The 23,032-nt window shown below is 41.8% G+C and overlaps 1 protein-coding gene and 1 pseudogene across 2 annotated transcripts; both read right to left on the bottom strand.

Annotated features, from left to right (window-relative positions):
* Positions 1–1,832: 1,832 nt before the first annotated feature.
* LOC306826288 lies at positions 1,833–9,738 on the bottom strand (annotated as a pseudogene). The gene is made up of 2 exons: positions 8,059–9,738; positions 1,833–3,560 (listed from the first exon to the last, which is right to left on the bottom strand). The product of its transcript is annotated as an uncharacterized misc_RNA (transcript).
* A 6,051-nt stretch (positions 9,739–15,789) lies between these two features.
* Positions 15,790–22,784, bottom strand: LOC306826289 (uncharacterized protein; the record flags this gene model as incomplete). Its single annotated transcript, XM_079347488.1, has 2 exons — positions 20,932–22,784; positions 15,790–17,478 (listed from the first exon to the last, which is right to left on the bottom strand). Exons 1-2 carry the CDS (start codon positions 22,600–22,602, stop codon positions 15,790–15,792), a joined length of 3,360 nt encoding a protein of 1,119 aa, XP_079203614.1. The 5' UTR covers positions 22,603–22,784.
* Positions 22,785–23,032: the final 248 nt, after the last annotated feature.

Genomic DNA, 23,032 nt, shown 5'->3' on the forward strand with positions numbered 1-23,032 from the left:
CAGGTCAAACCAGCACAACAAAAATCACACATACACACAAACAGACAGAAAAAGAAAAAGAGAGAAACCACACAGCAACCCAAACACACCTCAACAGAAAATCCTTTCCTCTACTCTACCTAAATATATACACAACTAAAACAAACTGTCCTTGCTGATCTCTCCACTTCTCCTCAGACTCAACAAAGGCTCATATTTTTATCTAATGTATAAATGTCCTTTGAAACAAAGGCTCATATACTTTACAAAATATAGAAATGTCCCCTTTTTTAGGCTCATACTTTTATCTGGTTAAACAAAGTCCTATAAGGGGCTCATAGGTATTTAAACACTGAAGAAACAAAAAATGTCTCTCCTCATGACTTTACCAAATGTCCTTTAGTCAATCTTCTACATATATGTTACATAATAAATCAATTCTATTTGATCAAATACATACAAACACAGACATTACACAGAGCTCAACACACAACTAAACGAACAAAAAGACTGTCCTGCAGCCTACATTCTCACATACAAACTCCAAGAATGCATTCCATTTTACTTTAACTTTTAAAGTCGATCTCTTTTCTCTGTTCCTCTACTTTATCACCAAAGTTTTACTTTAGTCAACCTTTTCACAACTCATTTTTAAATGATCATTTTCACTGCATGCTTTTTACAAACTTCTTACTTTTACTTACTTTTTAGAGCACCATTTCACACTGCATACTCTTTCCAACTTTATACTTCTTAAGTATCTGCACTTTAATCCTTAAGTAATCTTTGATTACTTTAACTCTCTTTTGAACTTTTTGTTTTATTTTATTCCAATTTTCATGACTAAAATTATTATCCCTTTTTAAAAAATTTTACGCCAATTCCTCATTAATGCCAACTTTCACTCAGAAGCTAATGTACACATGTCTTACTGTTATGAAGATCTGCGCCCTGATTCAAACTCTTGCATAGTTTTTTAACTTCCTTATTACTAGTTCTGCATTAACTCTCTATATATTTTCAAAAAATATATTTTCCTTCTTTCTTGTTCCCCAAGAAATCTCAATTTAGACAGAAATTACTTCAAATGTCGACACATCATCTCTTTTCACTCCAAGTTCATTGACAGTGGAGCCAGCACAACTACTTCAACAAAAAATTAGCACTCTGACATGTGTTCACTCACCCAAAATGCCGCAGAATTGAAGAAGCTTCAGTTGTAGCTGCAAAAACGTTCCAAACAGATCCAGCCGACAACGCCAAAAATGTAGTTTCTCAAGTCCTCCTTTGACGATGATGTGTAGATGATAAAGAAATAGCCGCTGACACTGACTTGCTTGTAATATAAGACATTTATTTACAAAAACAGCATCAGTCCAGGTTAGCCATGTTACCTGGGAGAGTCACCAGCCAATTGTGATCCCTCTCGAACAAAGAAAAGACCCTAGTATTTATGCAGCATTGGTCAACAACATCAGAACATTTACGACTCTATTTAGGCTTTGATCATTCAGGTGTGCCTCTCCTACAGTCCTGCACCCCCTGTGGTTCCTCAGGACATCTGGCTTCAAAGGTTACAAAACACCATAGGGTGTCTTCTCTCCCCCAATATATCCTAAGGGTCTGTTCTCATTTCAATACTAAATTGTTTATCTATCACAGTCTTTAAGGAATGACCCCACATAGAGCCCTTCATTGTCTTTGATGTTAAACCAATCTCTAACCTTAAGAACACCATTTGTCCCACATGTTTCAGCAGCATACTTACACTTCACATACTTATTTATATTACATTATATCGCATGTAAAATACACTTCACAAGTTAAACATCGGTCTCCTTAATGACTTCTGTCTATTTCAGTTTACACAACTCAACAGAGTCTCCATCATCATAACATAGCCAGAGTCCAGCATGTAGAGGCTGAGTGAATGTGGTCTGGACTTTGTGGAGGAGAGTCATGGTTTCAGAGATGCTGTAGAAGGACAGAATACCTGCTCTGTGATCCAGGTACACTCCTACTCTGGAGGACCGAGGACCTGAGACAGGAGTTTTTACTTTGTTGTAACAAAAGATATAACTGCTGTTGTAACAAACAAACATCCAAGATTTGTCATTACAGCCAAACAAACATTCATCTGAGCTCCCTGCTCTGCTGATATTCTTGTATGTGACTGCTAAATAAACTCCTTCTCCTCTCCTCTCCACCTCCCAGTAACAACGTCCAGTCAGACTCTCTTTACTCAGGACCTGAGCACAATGAGTGAATCTGTCTGGGTGACTAGAATAAGACTGTTCTTCACTCATTAATGTTACTTTTCTGTTCTCATCAGATAATAACAGCTGTGTGTGTGCTGTGTTTGGATCCAGTGTGATGTCACATGAATATCTTAAGAACTCAGCTCTGGTCTTGGGCTCTGGTTCTGGTTCTGGTTCTGACAGTAAAACATCCACTTCAGTCAGTGTCTGTGAGATGTTTGTCCATTTGTCTGTCAGGACGTCCTGTAGTTTATCTCTGACTTCTGACACAGCTGCTGTCACGTCCTCAAAGTACCTCAGAGGACAGATCTTGATGCTGGATGAGTGTGTAGATTCACTGAGTGCTGACAATGAGGGGTAGTCCTGTAGAAACTGGTTGTGATCTTGTGTGTGTGAGAGCTTCTCCAGTTCAGCGTCTTTCCTCTTCAGCTCAGTGATCTCCTGCTCCAGCTTCTCCTGACGCTCTCTGACTCGACTCACTTCAGTTTGCTGCTGGGATCTGACCTGCTGCTTCACATCAGAGCGTCTTTTCTCCATGAGACGGATCAGCTCAGTGAACATCTTCTCACTGTTCCCCACTGTTTTATCAGCAGAGCCATTGATAGCCTTCACCTCCTGTTGGAGCAGCTTCACATCTTTCTCTCCGTCCTGGATTCTCTGCTGGATGTTTTGTTGACTCACCTCGAGTTCTCTCTGCTTCTCGCTCCTTTCTGCTGCAGCTGAGACTGTGTCGTGACCTTTGTGTTCGTCCACAGAGCAGAGATAACAGATAGACTGCTGATCAGAGCGACAGAACATCTTCATCACCTCATCATGACGAGAGCAGACGTTCTCCTGGAGCTTCTTGGAGGGCTCCACCAGCTTGTGTTTCTTTAATGGAGCTGCTTTAAAATGAGGCTGGAGGTGATTCTCACAGTAAGAGGCCAGACACTGCAGACAGGACTTACAGGCTTTCAGTTTCCTCCCGGTGCAGACATCACAGGCCACATCTTCAGGTCCAGCATAGCAGTGATCAGCAGGAGCAGCTTGGAGTCCAGTCTTCTTCAGCTACTCCACTAAATCTGCTAACATGGTGTTTTTCACCAGGACAGGCCTCGGTGTGAAGGTTTGCCTACACTGAGGGCAGCTGTAGACTCTCTTCTCATCCTGTGTATCCCAGTGGTTTTTAATACACTTCATACAGTAACTGTGTCCACAGGGAATAGTCACCGGATCCTTCAGTAGATCCAGACAGATGGAACAAGAAAGCATTTCCTTTCCCAGCTGAACTCCTTTCTGCGCCATTTCTCCTCTCGGCAACAACGAATGTCTGAGTTTCACTTCCTGAGAAATCAAACTAGTTTCCCCTCTGATCTACACAGCATGTGTTTGTTCAGTGACTGTGCAGCTCTTGTTGGTTACACCCATCATTAAACTGTAGATATGAAGGGGACGGAACCAGGAAATACAGAGTCAGAGCGGGGCTGGCTGTGTGTGAGAGCAGGAAGAAGAGGGAGGGGTTAACAAGCTCTGATTGGTTCCAGGAAGAGGAGCGGTGTGTGTGTGTGTGTGTGTGTGTGTGTGTGTGTGTGTGTGTGTGAGAGAGAGAGAGAGAGACTTGTTTACAACAGAGAACATTTCTCTTTTAAAAACACTTCTCAGCTCAGATTGTAGAAGATGAACTCTTGTTTGAATCAGAGAGTTTGGAGAAGGTTTTCTTGTTTCTGAAATGAGCTCTTCTGTAGTCCTTAAAGTTCAGTCTGTTTCAATGAGGATCATTTTAATACAGCCCTGTAATTCTTTTTTGAACAACATTTAGAGAAACAGCACTTCAACAAACTAAACATGTGAGTTCATTTTAACAGCTCTGAATCCCCACAGGACCTGAATGCACCACATGATCAGGCTCTGCAGCTAACTTGTAGACTGTGATGACTGAATGACTCTGTAAAAATATGACACTTTATTACAAGCTCATTTAGTTTATTGACAATCATCCTGCTTTCAAACTCACATCCTCTTCACAGTATGAAGTTTGAAATTTATAATAATAACCATCCTTCTTTGTAGGACACATGTACCTGCAGGAACTGGGGATCAAACCCCGACTTTCATGTTGATAGACGACCAACTCTACCACTAAACCACATTTACCCCCTTTATTCAGTGTTGTTTCTACAACATATTAGACGCTGCTCTGTTTTCAAAGTGCAATGCCAGCAATGCAGGCCTTATGAAGGGCATCATGTCTGTGTTGCATGCTGGGAAAGTTATTTGTGAGGCTCACTGCACAGGCGCCACTTTGCTTCTAGCGATGTTTTCTGAAGGAGCTTGTGATGACGATGAGCACTCTCAGTGCAGATTAATGCAATTCTTATTCTTGTCTTCAATTATTCTGCTGATATGTATGAAAAACTGAAGCCTGCTCGCCGCCTTCACGCTCTCTCACACCCAGAGCATGCAGGGCGGGCAGGCAGACAGGCATTCTTCACATACTCATACTGATTTCAGTCTTCCCACATACAGCAAAAGCGAGTAGAAACAAGTTGGTGAATCAGCAGGCAGCTGTAACTAATTGACTCTTTGGCGTTTTCTGTGACACCTGAAAGAACTGGTTTAATCCTGCATTCACACCACAGAAGGGAAAAAAACTTCCAAACTCCAGAAAACAGACTGTCACAGGAGCATTTAAACAGTTTAATCCTGAGGTTTAATAAAGTCCGTTTAATAAAAGTGTTGATTTGTATTCATGATTAAATAAAGATTATCATTAATGTTTATTTGATAACCACATTTTTACACCATAAAACCCAACATAAATGTTGATTGTATTAGCTCTTGCAAAATCCCCACATTGTGGTGCCCCGTGTGAGGCCTTAATAAACCAGCTTTTGTTGCATTATTTATACACATTAATGCAAATTTGTAATCCTACAGAGGTTCTTCTGAAGAACATTCTCTTTTCTTTGGGACATTGTGTGTAACGAGCAGTGTATTCTATTTTTTGCTTCTTTTTCAATTGCTTTTTTGTTGTTGTTTAAGCAGAGCAGACATCAAGTTGTGTGTTAGTTGTGTTTTTGCGTGTGTGTAACGGGTGTGTTTCTGTCCTGCTGAAGTTCTAAACTTCTCTGGATGCACATCCGTTACTGGTCGTGATATCTGCGTTGTGTTCTGTTGTGATGTTGATGAAAGATGGAGGACTCGGACCACTAAATTTCCTGAGGGAGTCATCCCAAAGGATCAATAAAGTTCAGTCTAAGTCTAATGTGCTGGCAACTTCTCATTTAATAAGAACTGAGCTGGCTGCAGCATCTGCACAAATCAAAAAGACATTTCTGTGACATGCGGTTCTTTCTCACACAGGTCTCCAGTCCCCTGTTAACAGAACACATGGGAAACCCCGTAGCACTTAGCAACACGTGTCTGCTAATAAACTCCTAAAAGCTCAATGACAAAGTTTATATTCGGAACGCAACTTGCTCTGCATACTTAGAAAGGCAACGAGTAAACCATAATTGCAACTATTGCATTTTACATTGTTGTTGGACAAAAAACATCCTGTCCTAAAGACAAAAAACATCCTGTCCTACAGACAAAAAACATCCTGTCCTACAGACAAAAAACATCCTGTCCTAAAAAGCTGGATTTCCCTTGCTGTGCAATGTCATTGTGTCGAGGTTTCTCCATCATTAAATATCTGTTGTGCGTTTATCATTGCACTGGATGAAGGCTAAACAACATCAATTTAATTAACACATGGCACAGCATATGAGATCCAGCCCTTCAGATCAGGATTCTGCTGTCCACGTGATGACAAGGTGTTTATCCTCGACAGGGACGACTGTTGGTTTGAAAAAGGTTTTAAAAAGCCATCAATGTTGAGGTTAAAAAAAACCCGTGTCTTAACAAAAGTGGTGGTCTAAGACACCATGTATCACCAAACAACAACACTGTTTTCAATCATCTCTCAAAACAACTCAAGCAACATTCCCACCTTGGAATATGTGGTCCCAAGGACCCGCAGACCACCGGGGGGTGACGACTCCCATGTGACCGTCCTCCATCATTAGCACTGTGCTGATTATACACACAGGCCTCAACTTCTACCTCCATCTACTTCACATACCTGAAACATTATTACTGACAGTGTGGCTTTAAATCTGCCTTCTTCATTGTTGTTGTTGTTCTGTTTATCTCACAAACAGACGCATCAAAATTGATTGAGTCACATAATATTTGCACACGTTTCAATTAATCGTTTTTATGTCTTCAATGTTAATCGAGCATTTTAAAAGAAAAAAAAGTCAGAACAGAGCTTCAGCACTGTAATTCATCATGCTGAGGTAAAATGTGGAAGTGTTATCTTCACAGGTGTGAGGTCACGTCATGAAAAATAAGTATGAAATTATTTTATTTAACTAAAAAGTGACACCTCCTATAGAGAAGAATGGACTCATCCAGGGGTGTTTTGACCTCATTTCCCATGATTCATTTACTCACACACTGACGTCAGGTTCAAAAGTGGAGTCGTGTGTTACGTCCCTGGTTAGCAGGATGAAGGCGCCCTCTGGTGGTGAGCTTCACTAGTTGTTTTTTTCTCATTTGTTGTCAACTTCAGACAGCATCAGTAAAGAGAGATTTAAATATCACTATACAGAGCACACTGAATCTCAATGCAATGGTTAGTGTAGGTCAATTCAAAAACATGATGACAAATTATTGTCCCCACGAGTGCAAATGTTATTAGTTGTCTGTTTTGCTGCTTATTATTCCTGTTTTATACTCTTTGTATTCATTTCGATTGTTTTGTTTTATCTTCTAACTGTACTCTCCACATCATTGTAAATGAGGAGCTGCCCTCAATGATTCCTGGAGAATAAATAAAGGTAAATGAAATATTGTGCCGGCTTCAGATGAGACAAAGTGTTTTTGTACCTGTGACTCGTTTGTATACAAAATCCAAAAGTCCAGATATGTTTGTAGATTTATTCAACAAAAAAGGGAAAAACAGTATTTCTAAACAAAAGGTCCAAAAGATGAAGATGATTACGATAACAATGACAGTCAACAGAAAAAGATTTCAAACTCACTCCCGTCACCCCAAACACACAGGTAAAATTAAAGTAAGCCACGCCCACTGCTAATTACTGGAAACTATATCAAACCCATATAAGGAGCAAAATATAACAAATAATCAACAGAGGTAAAAACACACATTATGGCTCCTTCAATCAAATCAGTAAAGTGTGTTCAATGTCTCTCCTTCAATCATTTCATGAACACATTCACTTCATCCACACAATCACTTTGTTTGATCAGAATCTCTGCTCACAGAAAACCAGGATTTATCTCCTTATTGATTTAATCAGGAGGATTACATTTTTAAAACACCTCAGAGGACATTTTTACATCACTTTGAATATGAACAACATTTATTCTGACTAACTCGTTTCTTTAAGTGGGATTTTATAGATTTTCTACAAATGTTCAAAGTGGTGAGAAGAGAAAATCAGCATTAAAGAAAAGTTTGCTGCTCTCTCTCTCTCTTCAGACTCTGAATCAGAACAGAAACAACAGCATATAAATGTATGAATACAAATAATCAAACATGGAGAGCAGAGAGAAGTTGATGTTTTCACACAGAGAAATGTCAGTTCAGGTGAACAAAAGTCATGGTGAGCAGCGAAAGAGTCCACGGCTAAACAGACACAGGAAGGAGCGTCACTTAAAGACACTCAAACATTTACAGAACAGACGAGAAGAGGTCAAAGTACCGCCCATAAAGTTTGATTGACAGGTGACGAGCAAGTTAAACATCTGTCTCCTTAATGACTTCTGTCTATTTCAGTTTACACAACTCAGCGGAGTCTCCAACATTACAAAACCAGAGTCCAGCATGTAGAGGCTGAGTGAATGTGGTCTGGACTCTGTGGAGGAGAGTCATGGTTTCAGAGATGTTGTAGAAGGACAGAATACCTGCTGTGTGATCCAGGTACACTCCTACTCTGGAGGACCGAGGACCTGAGACAGGAGTCCTGACATTGTTAGACCAAAAGTTGTTGTCACAATCTAACCTCCAAGATTTGTCATTACGTCCAAACCAACATTCATCTGCTCTCCCTGCTCTGCTGATATTCTTGTATGTGACTGCTACACAAACTCCTCTTCCTCTCCACTCCACCTCCCAGTAACAACGTCCAGTCAGACTCTCTTTACTCAGGACCTGATACCAAGCAGTGAATCTGTCTGGGTGACTAGAATAAGACTGTTCTTCTCTCATTAATGTTACTTTTCTGTTCTCATCAGATAATAACAGCTGTGTGTGTGCTGTGTTTGGATCCAGTGTGATGTCACATGAATATCTTAAGAACTCAGCTCTGGTCTTGGGCTCTGGTTCTGGTTCTGGTTCTGGTTGTGACAGTAAAACATCCACTTCAGTCAGTGTCTGTGAGATGTTTGTCCATTTGTCTGTCAGGACGTCCTGTAGTTTATCTCTGACTTCTGACACAGCTGCTGTCACTTCCTCAAAGTACCTCAGAGGACGGATCTTGATGCTGGATGAGTGTGTAGATTCACTGAGTGCTGACACTGAGGGGTAGTCCTGTAGAAACTGGTTGTGATCTTGTGTGTGTGAGAGCTTCTCCAGTTCAGCGTCTTTCCTCTTCAGCTCAGTGATCTCCTGCTCCAGCTTCTCCTGACGCTCTCTGACTCGACTCACTTCAGTTTGCTGCTGGGATCTGACCTGCTGCGTCACATCAGAGAGTCTTTTCTCCATGAGACGGATCAGCTCAGTGAAGATCTTCTCACTGTTCCCCACTGTTTTATCAGCAGAGCCATTGATAGCCTCCACCTCCTGTAGGAGCAGCTTCACATCTTTCTCTCCGTCCTGGATTCTCTGCTGGATGTTTTGTCGACTCACCTCGAGCTCTCTCTGCTTCTTGCTCCTTTCTGCTGCAGCTGAGACTGTGTCGTGACCTTTGTGTTCGTCCACAGAGCAGAGATAACAGATAGACTGCTGATCGGTGCGACAGAACATCTTCATCACCTCATCATGACGAGAGCAGACGTTCTCCTGGAGCTTCTTGGAGGGCTCCACCAGCTTGTGTTTCTTAAATGGAGGTGCTTTAAAATGAGGCTGGAGGTGATTCTCACAGTAAGAGGCCAGACACTGCAGACAGGACTTACAGGCTTTCAGTTTCCTCCCGGTGCAGACATCACAGGCCACATCTTCAGGTCCAGCATAGCAGAGATCAGCAGGAGCAGCTTGGAGTCCAGTCTTCTTCAGCTCCTCCACTAAATCTGCTAACATGGTGTTTTTCACCAGGACAGGCCTTGGTGTGAAGTCCTGTCTGCACTGAGGGCAGCTGTAGACTCTCTTCTCATCCTGTGTATCCCAGTGGTTTTTAATACACTTCATACAGTAACTGTGTCCACAGGGAATAGTCACCGGATCCTTCAGTAGATCCAGACAGATGGAACAAGAAAGCATTTCCTTTCCCAGCTGAACTCCTTTCTGCGCCATTTCTCGTCTCGGAAACAACGACTGTCTGAGTTTCACTTCCTGAGAAATCAAACTGGTTTGACCTCTGATCTAAACAGCATGTGTTTGTTCAGTGACTGTGCAGCTCTTGTTGGTTACACCCATCCTCAACTTGTAGATATGAAGGGGAGGGAACCAGGAAATACAGAGTCAGAGTGGAGCTGGCTGTGTGTGAGAGCAGGAAGAAGAGGGAGGGGTTAACAAGCTCTGATTGGTTCCAGGACGAGGAGCGGTGTGTGTGTGTGTGTGTGAGAGAGAGAGAGAGAGAGAGAGAGAGACTAGTTAACAACAGAGAACATTTCTCTTTTAAAAACACTTCTCAGCTCAGATTGTAGAAGATGAACTCTTGTTTGAATCAGAGAGTTTGGAGAAGGTTTTCTTGTTTCTGAAATGAGCTCTTCTTCAGTCCTTAAAGTTCAGTCTGTTTCAATGAGGATCATTTTAAGACAGCCCTGTAATTCTTTTTAACATCATTTAGAGTAACAGCACTTCAACAAACTAAACATGTGAGCTCATTTTAACAGCTCTGAATCCCCACAGGACCTGAATGCACCACATGATCAGGCTCTGCAGCTAACTTGTAGACTGTGATGACTGAATGACTCTGTAAAAAAATGACACCTCATTACAAGCTCATTTAGTTTATTGACAATCATCCTGCTTTCAAACTCACATCCTCTTCACAGTATGAAGTTTGAAATGTAAAATAATCTTTAAATACCATCCTTCTTTGTAGGACACATGTACCTGCAGGAACTGGGGATCAAACCCCGACTTTCTTGTTGATAGACGACCAACTCTACCACTAAACCACATTTACCCCCTGTATTCAGTGTTGTTTCTACAACATATTAGACGCTGCTCTGTTTTCAAAGTGCAATGCCAGCAATGCAGGCCTTATGAAGGGCATGATGTCTGTGTTGCATGCTGGGAAAGTTATTTGTGATGCTCACTGCATATGCGCCACTTTGCCTCCACCAATGTTTTCTGAAGGAGCTTGTGATGACGATGAGCACTCTCAGTGCAGATTAATGCAATTCTTATTCTTGTCTTCAATTATTCTGCTGATATGTATGAAAAACTGAAGCCTGCTCTCCGCCTTCACGCTCTCTCACACCCAGAGCATGCAGGGCGGGCAGGCAGACAGGCACTCTTCTCATACTCATACTGATATCAATCTTCCCACATACAGCAAAAGCGAGTAGCAACAAGTTGGTGAATCAGCAGGCAGCTGTAACTAATTGACGCATTGGCGTTTTCAGTGACACCTGAAAGAACTGGTTTAATCCTGCATTCACACCACAGAAGGAATAAAACTTCCAAACTCCAGAAAACAGACTGTCACAGGAGCATTTAAACAGTTAAATCCTGGGGTTTAATAAAGTCAGTTTAATAAAAGTGTTGATTTGTATTCACAATTAAATAAAGATTGTTATTAATGTTAATTTGATGACCAAATTTTTACACCATCAAAGCCAACATATTGTTGACTGTATATTAGCTCATGCAAAATCCCCACATTGTGGTGCCCCGTGTGAGGCCTTAATAAACCAGCTTTTATTGCGCTATTTATACACAGTAATGCAAATTTGTAATCCTTACAGAGGTTCTTCTGAAGAAGATTCTCTTTTCTTTGGGACATTGTGTGTCACGAGCGGTGTATTAAATTTTTTGCTTCTCTTTCAATTGCTTTTTTGTTGTTGTTTAAGCAGAGCAGACGTTCTCCTGGAGCTTCTTGGAGGGCTCCACCAGCTTGTGTTTCTTAAATGCAGGTACTTTAAAATGAGGCTGGAGGTGATTCGCACAGTAAGAGGCCAGACACTGCAGACAGGACTTACAGGCTTTCAGTTACCTCCCGGTGCAGACATCACAGGCCACATCTTCAGGTCCAGCATAGCAGTGATCAGCAGGAGCAGCTTGGAGTCCAGTCTTCTTCAGCTCCTCCACTAAATCTGCTAACATGGTGTTTTTCACCAGCACAGGCCTCGGTGTGAAGTCCTGTCTTCACTGAGGGCAGCTGTAGACTCTCTTCTCATCCTGTGTATCCCAGTGTCTTTTAATACACTTCATACAGTAGCTGTGTCCACAGGGAATACTCACCGGATCCTTCAGTAGATCCAGACAGATGGAACAAGAGATGGAACAAGATCCTGACAGATGGGACATCTGATTTTGTCTCTGTCCAGTTGGTTTCCTCTCTGAGCCATTTCTCCTCTCTGTGATGGTGACGGTCCAACAGTTCCTCTTTCTCTGGATAGAAACACAATCAGAGCTCTGATGGACAAAAACCGTCTGCTCTTGTTGAGTTACTGCAGTGAATGAGGTTTTTCAGTTCCAGTAGTTTACAGTTTATAGTTCACACCCACCCTCATACCTGCAGGTCTGTGACGGGGAGGGAGGAAAAAAAAACTTTCATCGGTTCACTGAGATAACTGACAGAAGGACGTATGTTCAGGTTTGACTGTGTTCCTGAAAGAGCAGCTTTTTAAAGAGACAGTGTGACTCATAAACAACAAACAGTCGTAATAGTTGGACTTGAGAGAGGACACTGTTCCATTTCTTAAGACGACAGATAATTATAAAACAAATTATTCAACACAGTGTGAAAAAAGAAAACAGATAAATACATAAATGGAGGGTTTCCATGACAGCTTTCACATAAATGAGCGGAGTTTGCAGCATTTGATCAATCACAGACATTGAGCGGGCTTCGAACAGCAGAGTGGTATTCTTACCAACTCAGAGAAAACCTAAAAATTTACAAATGATAAAAGTTGAACCTGTTCTACTGGTTTAAGAAACAATGCATCTGGAGACAGCTGAGGTTACTGGACATTGTAGCTGATACCACCCTCAGGCCTGACGTGGTCCGGATATCTGAGGAGTCTCAGCAAGTGGTTTGATAACAGGCCCCTCTGCTCTGGAATCATCCACCAGTCAGGGTCCGGGAGGGAAAAACACTCAGAATCAGAAACACTTTATTAATCCCAGGGGGAAATCTGGTTGTTACAGTTGCTGTTAAAGACAGAGGACGACTAAGTCCCTCTCCAGAATCTGCTCCATTTAACTTTTCATGGGAATAATCGCCCTCGCCCTTCATCAGACATGAACAAGTGAGGAGACACGCTTCCACATAGACAAAACCCCTGAGGTCACCTGACAGTTCATGTGATTAACATACATAAATCTTCTCATCCCCTTTTAACCCAGTGGCTTTTAATACAGTTCATGCAGTAGCTGTGTCCACAGGGAACAGTCACTGTATCATTCAGTAGTTTCAGACAGATCGAACAAGAAAGGGTTTCCTGGCCCAGCTGAACTCCTTTCTGCACCATTTATCTTCTCTGTAACAACGACTGTCTGAGATTGAGAGCAGGATGAAGAGGGAGGGGTGAACAAGCTCTGACACAGAGCGAGAGCTACTGAGGGCTTGCATTAATTGACATCACACACATCAGCTTAATGAAGCTACCGTTTTTACATGTCTTAAACTGCAATGAGCCAAATGCTGATGAATAATCTTAAATTCGCATCAAAGTCCAAGAATACACTTCACTACTTTAGAGTTGTTTTTACAGGCCAAATATATGAACAGTGGGAAGAGGTGCATTTACTGTCGTCAGATTTTTTTGTTCGTTTTTCAACAGTCGGTCAACCTAAAGGCGAGCTACTGAAAACCTGCCCAGAGCTACCTGTTGGAGACCCTTGGTCTAAATGTACTATGGGAGGTGGAGCCTTCATCTATCAGGCCCCTCTCCTTTGGAGTCATCTACTTGTCAGTTACCCGGGGACAGATATCCAGTGTACTTTTAATAGTAGGCTTGAAACGTTCCTTCTTTCATAAAGCTGATAGTTAGGGCATGCACAGGTAAGGACCAGCTCCTTAGTTATGCTGCTGTAGACTCAGACTGCTGTCAGGGGAACTGGCACCTTGAGCTGTTGTCTCTCTGGGCATTCACATTACTGCATGTCACTGTGTGTAAAACTTCACGTACCATGTGAGTTTCATGACCTTACTCGTCTCTTTGCAGGTTACACGTCATCGATCGCAGGGACGGCCTGCTGGTATGAACACTTCCCCCTCCTGACTCCAACTCCTACAGCTGTATCAGCCTTCCATCCATTATCATGAATATAAAACTCTATGATGAACAGAACCGGTCCTCCTTGTTTCATCATCTTTACAGTTGTTAATAATGGACTGATCAGTTTATTTTCATTCTGAGCTGTTACTGATCATACTACACATATTTTTAACATTATTACTGACAGTGTGGCTTTAAATCTGTCTTCTTCATTGCTGTTGTTGTTCGGTTTATCTCACAAACAGACGCATCAAAATTGATTGACTCACATAATATTTGCACACATTTCAATTAATCTTTTTATGTCTTCAATGTTAATCTATTGTTTTAAAAGAGAAAAAAAGACACAAGTCAGAACAGAGCTTCAGCACTGTGATATATCATGCTGAGGTAAAATGTGGAAATGTTATCTTCACAGGTGTGAGGTCACGTCATGAAAAATAAGTATGAAATTATTTTATTTAACTAAAAAGTGACACCTCCTATAGAGAAGAATGGACTCATCCAGGGGTGTTTTGACCTCATTTCCCATGATTCATTTACTCACACACTGAGGTCAGGTTCAAAAGTGGAGTCGTGTGTTACGTCCCCGGTTAGCAGGATGAAGGCGCCCTCTGGTGGTGAGCTTCAGTAGTTGGTTTTTTTTCCTGATTTGTTGTCAGCTTCAGACAGCATCAGTAAAGAGAGATTTAAATATCACTATACAAAGCACACTGAATCTCAATGCAATGGTTAGTGTAGGTCAATTCAAAAACATGATGACAAATTATTGTCCCCACGAGTGCAAATGTTATTAGTTGTCTGTTTTGCTTCTTATTATTCCTGTTTTATACTCTTTGTATTTATTTCGATTGTTTTGTTGTATCTTCTAACTGTACTCTCCACATCATTGTAAATGAGGACCTGCCCTCAATGATTCCTGGAGAGTAAATAAAGGTAAATGAAATATTGTGCCGGCTTCAGATGAGTCAAAGTGTTTTTGTACCTGTGACTCGTTTGTATACAAAATCCAAAAGTCCAGATATGTTTGTAGATTTATTCAACAAAAAAGGGAAAAACAGTATTTCTAAACAAAAGGTCCAAAAGATGAAGATGATTACGATAACAATGACAGTCAACAGAAAAATATTTCAAACTCACTCCCGTCACCCCAAACACACAGGTAAAATTAAAGTAAGCCACGCCCACTGCTAATTACTGGAAACTATATCAAACCCATATAAGGAGCAAAATCTAACAAATAATCAACAGAGGTAAAAACACACATTATGGCTCCTACACATCAAATCAGTAAAGTGTGTTCAATGTCTCTCCTTCAATCATTTCATGAACACATTCACTTCATCCACACAATCACTTTGTTTGATCAGAATCTCTGCTCACAGAAAACCAGGATTTATCTCCTTATTGATTTAATCAGGAGGATTACATTTTTAAAACACCTCAGAGGACATTTTTACATCACTTTGAATATGAACAACATTTATTCTGACTAACTCGTTTCTTTAAGTGGGATTTTATAGATTTTCTACAAATGTTCAAAGTGGTGAGAAGAGAAAATCAGCATTAAAGAAAAGTTTGCTGCTCTCTCTCTCTCTCTTCAGACTCTGAATCAGAACAGAAACAACAGCATATAAATGTATGAATACAAATAATCAAACATGGAGAGCAGAGAGAAGTTGATGTTTTCACACAGAGAAATGTCAGTTCAGGTGAACAAAAGTCATGGTGAGCAGTGAAAGAGTCCACGGCTAAACAGACACAGGAAGGAGCGTCACTTAAAGACACTCAAACATTTACAGAACAGACGAGAAGAGGTCAAAGTACCGCCCATGAAGTTTGATTGACAGGTGACGACCATCACATCTCAGCAATGAGCAAGAATAAAAATCAAGTTGACGATTTAAAACACAGCAAGTTAAACATCTGTCTCCTTAATGACTTCTGTCTATTTCAGTTCACACAATTCAGCAGAGGACTCAACATTATAAAAACTGAGTCCAGCATGTAGAGGCTGAGTGAATGTGGTCTGGACTCTGTGGAGGAGAGTCATGGTTTCAGAGATGCTGTAGAAGGACAGAATACCTGCTGTGTGATCCAGGTACACTCCTACTCTGGAGGACCGAGGACCTGAGACATGAGTGCTGACATTGTTGTACCAAATGTTATAATCATCTAACTCCCAAGATTTGTCATTACGTCCAAACAAACATTCATCTGACCTCCCTGCTTTGCTGATATTCTTGTATGAGACTGCTACATAAACTCCTCCTCTCCACTCCACCTCCCAGTAACAACGTCCAGTCAGACTCTCTTTACTCAGGACCTCACACCAATCAGTAAATCTGTCTGGGTGACTAGAATACAACTGATGTTTACTCACTCGTGTTACTTTTCTGTTCTCATCAGATAATAACAGCAGTGTGTGTGCTGTGTTTGGATCCAGTGTGATGTCACATGAATATTTTAAGAACCCAGCTCTGGTCTTGGGCTCTGGTTCTGGTTCTGGTTCTGGTTCTGGTTCTGGTTGTGACAGTAAAACATCCACTTCAGTCAGTGTCTGTGAGATGTTTGTCCATTTGTCTGTCAGGACGTCCTGTAGTTTATCTCTGACTTCTGACACAGCTGCTGTCACGTCCTCAAAGTACCTCAGAGGACGGATCTTGATGCTGGATGAGTGTGTAGATTCACTGAGTGCTGACACTGAGGGGTAGTCCTGTAGAAACTGGTTGTGATCTTGTGTGTGTGAGAGCTTCTCCAGTTCAGCGTCTTTCCTCTTCAGCTCAGTGATCTCCTGCTCCAGCTTCTCCTGACGCTCTCTGACTCGACTCACTTCAGTTTGCTGCTGGGATCTGACCTGCTGCTTCACATCAGAGCGTCTTTTCTCCATGAGACGGATCAGCTCAGTGAACATCTTCTCACTGTTCCCCACTGTTTTATCAGCAGAGCCATTGATAGCCTCCACCTCATGTTGGAGCAGCTTCGCATCTTTCTCTCCGTCCTGGATTCTCTGCTGGATGTTTAGTCGACTCACCTCGAGCTCTCTCTGCTTCTCGCTCCTTTCTGCTGCAGCTGAGACTGTGTTGTGACCTTTGTGTTGGTCCACAGAGCAGAGATAACAGATAGACTGATGATCAGTGCGACAAAACATCTTCATCACCTCATCATGACGAGAGCAGACGTTCTCCTGGAGCTTCTTGGAGGGCTCCACCAGCTTGTGTTTCTTAAATGAAGGTACTTTAAAATGAGGCTGGAGGTGATTCTCACAGTAAGAGGCCAGACACTGCAGACAGGACTTACAGGCTTTCAGTTTCCTCCCGGTGCAGACATCACAGGCCACATCTTCAGGTCCAGCATAGCAGAGATCAACAGGAGCAGCTTGGAGTCCAGTCTTCTTCAGCTCCTCCACTAAAACTGCTAACATGATGCTGTTCACCAGGACAGGCCTCGGTGTGAAGTCCTGTCTGCACTGAGGGCAGCTGTAGACTCTCTTCTCATCCTGTGTATCCCAGTGGTTTTTAATACACTTCATACAGTAACTGTGTCCACAGGGAATAGTCACCGGATCCTTCAGTAGATCCAGACAGATCGAACAAGAAAGCATTTCCTTTCCCAGCTGAACTCCTTTCTGCGCCATTTCTCCTCTCTGTAACAACGACTGTCTGAGTTTCACTTCCTGAGAAATCAAACTGGTTTGACCTCTGATCTACACAGCATGTGTTTGTTCAGTGACTGTGCAGCTCTTGTTGGTTACACCCATCCTCAACTTGTAGATATGAAGGGGAGGGAACCAGGAAATACAGAGTCAGAGTGGAGCTGGCTGTGTGTGAGAGCAGGAAGAAGAGGGAGGGGTTAACAAGCTCTGATTGGTTCCAGGAAGAGGAGAGAGAGAGAGAGAGAGAGAGGGAGAGAGAGAGAGAGAGAGAGAGAGAGAGAGAGAGAGAGAGAGAGAGACTTGTTTACAACAGAGAACATTTCTCCTTTAAAAACACTTCTCTGCTCAGATTGTAGAAGATGAACTCTTGTTTGATTCAGAGAGTTTGGAGAAGGTTTTCTTGTTTCTGAAATGAGCTCTTCTTCAGTCCTTAAAGTTCAGTCTGTTTCAATGAGGATCATTTTAATACAGCCCTGTAATTCTTTTTTAACATCATTTAGAGTAACAGCACTTCAACAAACTAAACATGTGAGTTCATTTTAACAGCTCTGAATCCCCACAGGACCTGAATGCACCACATGATCAGGCTCTGCAGCTAACTTGTAGACTGTGATGACTGAATGACTCTGTAAAAAAAATGACACTTTATTACAAGCTCATTTAGTTTATTGACAATCATCCTCCTTTCAAACTCACATCCTCTTCACAGTATGAAGTTTGAAATTTAAAATAATCTTTAAATACCATCCTTCTTTGTAGGACACATTGGACATGTACCTGCAGGAGCTGGGGATCAAACCCCGACTTTCTTGTTGATAGACGACCAACTCTACCACTAAACCACATTTACCCCCTGTATTCAGTGTTGTTTCTACAGCAAATTAGACGCTGCTCTGTTTTCAAAGTGCAATGCGAGCAATGCAGGCCTTATGAAGGGCATGATGTCAGTGTTGCATGCTGGGAAAGTTAGTTGTGAGGCTCACTGCACAGGTGCCACTTTGCTTCCACCTGTGTTTTCTGAAGGAGCTTGTGATGATGATGAGCACTCTCAGTGCAGATTAATGCAATTCTTATTCTTGTCTTCAATTATTCTGCTGATATGTATGAAAAACTGAAGCCTGCTCTCCGCCTTCACGCTCTCTCACACCCAGAGCATGCAGGGCGGGCAGGCAGACAGGCGTTCCTCACATACTCATACTGATTTCTTCCCACATAGAGCAAAAGCGAGTAGCAACAAGTTGGTGAATCAGCAGGCAGCAGTAACTAATTGACGCATTGGCGTTTTCTGTGACACCTGAAAGAACTGGTTTTATCCTGCATTCACACCGAAGCTGGAAAAAAACTCTTCCAAACTCCAGAAAACAGACTGTCACAGGAGCATTTAAACAGTTTAATCCTGGGGTTTAATAAAGTCCGTTTAATAAAAGTGTTGATTTGTATTCATAATTAAATAAAGATTATCATGAATGTTTAATTGATAACCACATTTTTACACCATAAAACCCAACATAATTGTTGATTGTATATTAGCTCTTGCAAAATCCCCACATTGTGGTGCCCCGTGTGAGGCCTTAATAAACCAGCTTTTGTTGCATTATTTATACACAGTAATGCAAATTTGTGATCCTTACAGAGGTTCTTCTGAAGAAAATTCTCTTTTCTTTGGGACATTGTGTGTAACGAGCGGTGTATTCAATTTTTTCCTTCTTTTTCAATTGCTTTTTGTTGTTGTTTAAGCAGAGCAGACATCAAGTTGTGTGTTAGTTGTGTTTTTGCGTGTGGATAAGTGAGTAGTTTAATTTTTGTCTGCACTTTGTTGTTTGAGACAACAAGTAGCTATTTAGCGAGTTGAGAGTGTAACCTCACAATTGATGCATAGCGAGTTGCCTGAGAGAAGTGACCTCTCCCAATCCTGAGAGGACTTTAGGTGTGAATGATCGTACCTAGCTTTCAGGACAGACTGCAGTGATCCAGTTGGAAAATTTAGATCAGACCCTCCTCTTGTTGATTTAGCTTGGTTTAGCTTTGTGGCATTGCTAACAACAATCCACTGAGGTTTCCATTTATCATGTAAAATGTGTACCAAGACCCCTTTCACCCATCCATCTACATGCAATCAGAGGTCAAATCTGCTCATATTCTGTATAATTTGTTCTAGTGGTGATTATTCAATATTAAAATATGATTGCTGTAACCCTGTAAGTAAAACAAAGAAACAAACAGATCAGACCCGAACCTCCAGGGGGCGGAGCTCCACTGAACCACAGAGAGAGAGCATGAGACGAGACTCTGTAGCAGTCACCATACACGCACACCTTTCATGATGAATGCTGTGGTTTACATTGATTTTAGAACAGCTGAGGGGGTTTAACACTTCTTTATCAAAAATGTGCTCATCGTAAAGTAGTTTTCGTTTTGTCACAAAAAAGGACTCTTTCATTAATGTTCATTTAGTTGTAGTCACAACCATCCTACTTTTAAAATCACATTGTCTTCACAGTATGAAGTTTGAACTTTTAATAATCAGTGTAAATACTATTCTTCTCACTTTGTAAGACAACCTAAACATCCTGATGTAAACCAAAACATGGATTCAAAGTTCAGTGACGGACACTCTTCAGCTCTGAACATCAACACATGAACAAAGTGAGTTTGACTCTACTTCAGCTTCTTACGACACCCTGCAATGAAGACAAGAAGAAAACATTTTGTTCATGTGTGTTTATTCAGGTTGTCAAACTTCAGTTTGTTCACACATCAAATCAGTAAAGTGTGTTCAATATCTCTCCTTCAATCATCTCATGAACACATTCACTTCATCCACACAATCACTTTGTTTGATCAGAATCTCTGCTCACAGAAAACCAGGATTTATCTGCTTATTGATTTAATCAGGAGGATTACATTTTTAAAACACCTCAGAGGACATTTTTACATCACTTTGAATATGAACAACATTTATTCTGACTAACTCGTTTCTTTAAGTGTGATTTTATAGATTTTCTACAAATGTACAAAGTGGTGAGAAGAGAAAATCAGCATTAAAGAAAAGTTTGCTGCTCTCTCTCTCTCTCTTCAGACTCTGAATCAGAACAGAAACAACAGCATATAAATGTATGAATACAAATAATCAAACATGGAGAGCAGAGAGAAGTTGATGTTTTCACACAGAGAAATGTCAGTTCAGGTGAACAAAAGTCATGGTGAGCAGTGAAAGAGTCCACGGCTAAACAGACACAGGAAGGAGCGTCACTTAAAGACACTCAAACATTTACAGAACAGACGAGAAGAGGTCAAAGTACCGCCCATAAAGTTTGATTGACAGGTGACGACCATCACATCTCAGCAACGAGCAAGAATAAAAATCAAGTTGAAGATTTGAAACACAGCAAGTTAAACATCTGTCTCCTTCATGACTTCTGTCTATTTCAGTTTACACAACTCAGCAGAGGCTCCAACATTATAAAACCTGAGTCCAGCATGTAGAGGCTGACTGAATGTGGTCTGGACTCTGTGGAGGAGAGTAATGGTTTCAGAGATGTTGTAGAAGGACAGAATACCTGCTGTGTGATCCAGGTACACTCCTACTCTGGAGGACCGAGGACCTGAGACAGGAGTCTGGACATTGTTGTAGCAAAAGTTACGACTGTACCAATCTAACTCCCAAGATTTGTCATTACGTCCAAACACACATTCATCTGTCCTCCCTGCTCTCCTGATATTCTTGTATGTGACTGCTACATTAACTCCTCCTCTCCACTCCACCTCCCAGTAACAACGTCCAGTCAGACTCTCTTTACTCAGGACCTGACACCAATCAGTGAATCTGTCTGGGTGACTAGAATAAGACTGTTCTTCTCTCATTACTGTTACTTTTCTGTTCCCATCAGATAATAACAGCAGTGTGTGTGCTGTGTTTGGATCCAGTGTGATGTCACATGAATATTTTAAGAACCCAGCTCTGGTCTTGGGCTCTGGTTCTGGTTCTGGTTCTGGTTCTGACAGTAAAACATCCACTTCAGTCAGTGTCTGTGAGATGTTTGTCCATTTGTCTGTCAGGACGTCCTGTAGTTTATCTCTGACTTCTGACACAGCTGCTGTCACGTCCTCAAAGTACCTCAGAGGACGGATCTTGATGCTGGATGAGTGTGTAGATTCACTGAGTGCTGACACTGAGGGGTAGTCCTGTAGAAACTGGGTGTGATCTTGTGTGTGTGAGAGCTTCTCCAGTTCAGCGTCTTTCCTCTTCAGCTCAGTGATCTCCTGCTCCAGCTTCTCCTGACGCTCTCTGACTCGACTCACTTCAGTTTGCTGCTGGGATCTGACCTGCTGCTTCACATCAGAGCGTCTTTTCTCCATGAGACGGATCAGCTCAGTGAACATCTTCTCACTGTTCCCCACTGTTTTATCAGCAGAGCCATTGATAGAATCCACCTCCTGTTGGAGCAGCTTCACATCTTTCTCTCCGTCCTGGATTCTCTGCTGGATGTTTAGTCGACTCACCTCGAGCTCTCTCTGCTTCTCGCTCCTTTCTGCTGCAGCTGAGACTGTGTCGTGACCTTTGTGTTCGTCCACAGAGCAGAGATAACAGATAGACTGCTGATGAGTGCGACAGAACATCTTCATCACCTCATCATGACGAGAGCAGACGTTCTCCTGGAGCTTCTTGGAGGGCTCCACCAGCTTGTGTTTCTTAAATGAAGGTACTTGAAAATGAGGCTGGAGGTGATTCTCACAGTAAGAGGCCAGACACTGCAGACAGGACTTACAGGCTTTCAGTTTCCTCCCGGTGCAGACATCACAGGCCACATCTTCAGGTCCAGCATAGCAGTGATCAGCAGGAGCAGCTTGGAGTCCAGTCTTCTTCAGCTCCTCCACTAAATCTGCTAACATGGTGTTTTTCCTCAGGACAGGCCTCGGTGTGAAGTCCTCTCTGCACTGAGGGCAGCTGTAGATGCTCTTCTCATCCTGTGTATCCCAGTGGTTTTTAATACACTTCATGCAGTAGCTGTGTCCACAGGGAATAGTCACCGGATCCTTCAGTAGATCCAGACAGATGGGACATCTGATTTTGTCTTGGTTCAGTTGGTTTCCTCTCTGAGCCATTTTTCCCTTCAGTGATGATGATGGTCAAACAGTTCCTCTTTCTCTGGATAGAAACACAGTCAGAGCTCTGATGGACAACAACCGTCTGCTCTTGTTGACTTGCTGCAGTGAATGAGGTTTTTCAGTTCCAGTAATTCACAGTTTAAAGTTCACACCCATCCTCATACCTGCAGGTCTGTGACGGGGAGGGAGGAGATAAATATTTAAATGGGGTGAAGTTCAGGTTTGACTGCGTTCCACAAAGAGCAGCTTTTTAAAGAGACAGTGTGACTCATAAACAACAAACAGTAATAATAGTTGGACTTGAGAGAGGACACTGTTTCATTTCTTAAGACAAAAGATAGTTATATAAATGTTTATTCAACACGGTGTGAAAAAAGACAACAGATAAATACATAAATGGAGGGTTTCCACGACAGCTTTCACATAA

The sequence above is a fragment of the Symphodus melops genome, assembly GCF_947650265.1.
Source record: "Symphodus melops genome assembly, chromosome: 7".
Lineage (NCBI taxonomy): Eukaryota > Metazoa > Chordata > Actinopteri > Labriformes > Labridae > Symphodus > Symphodus melops.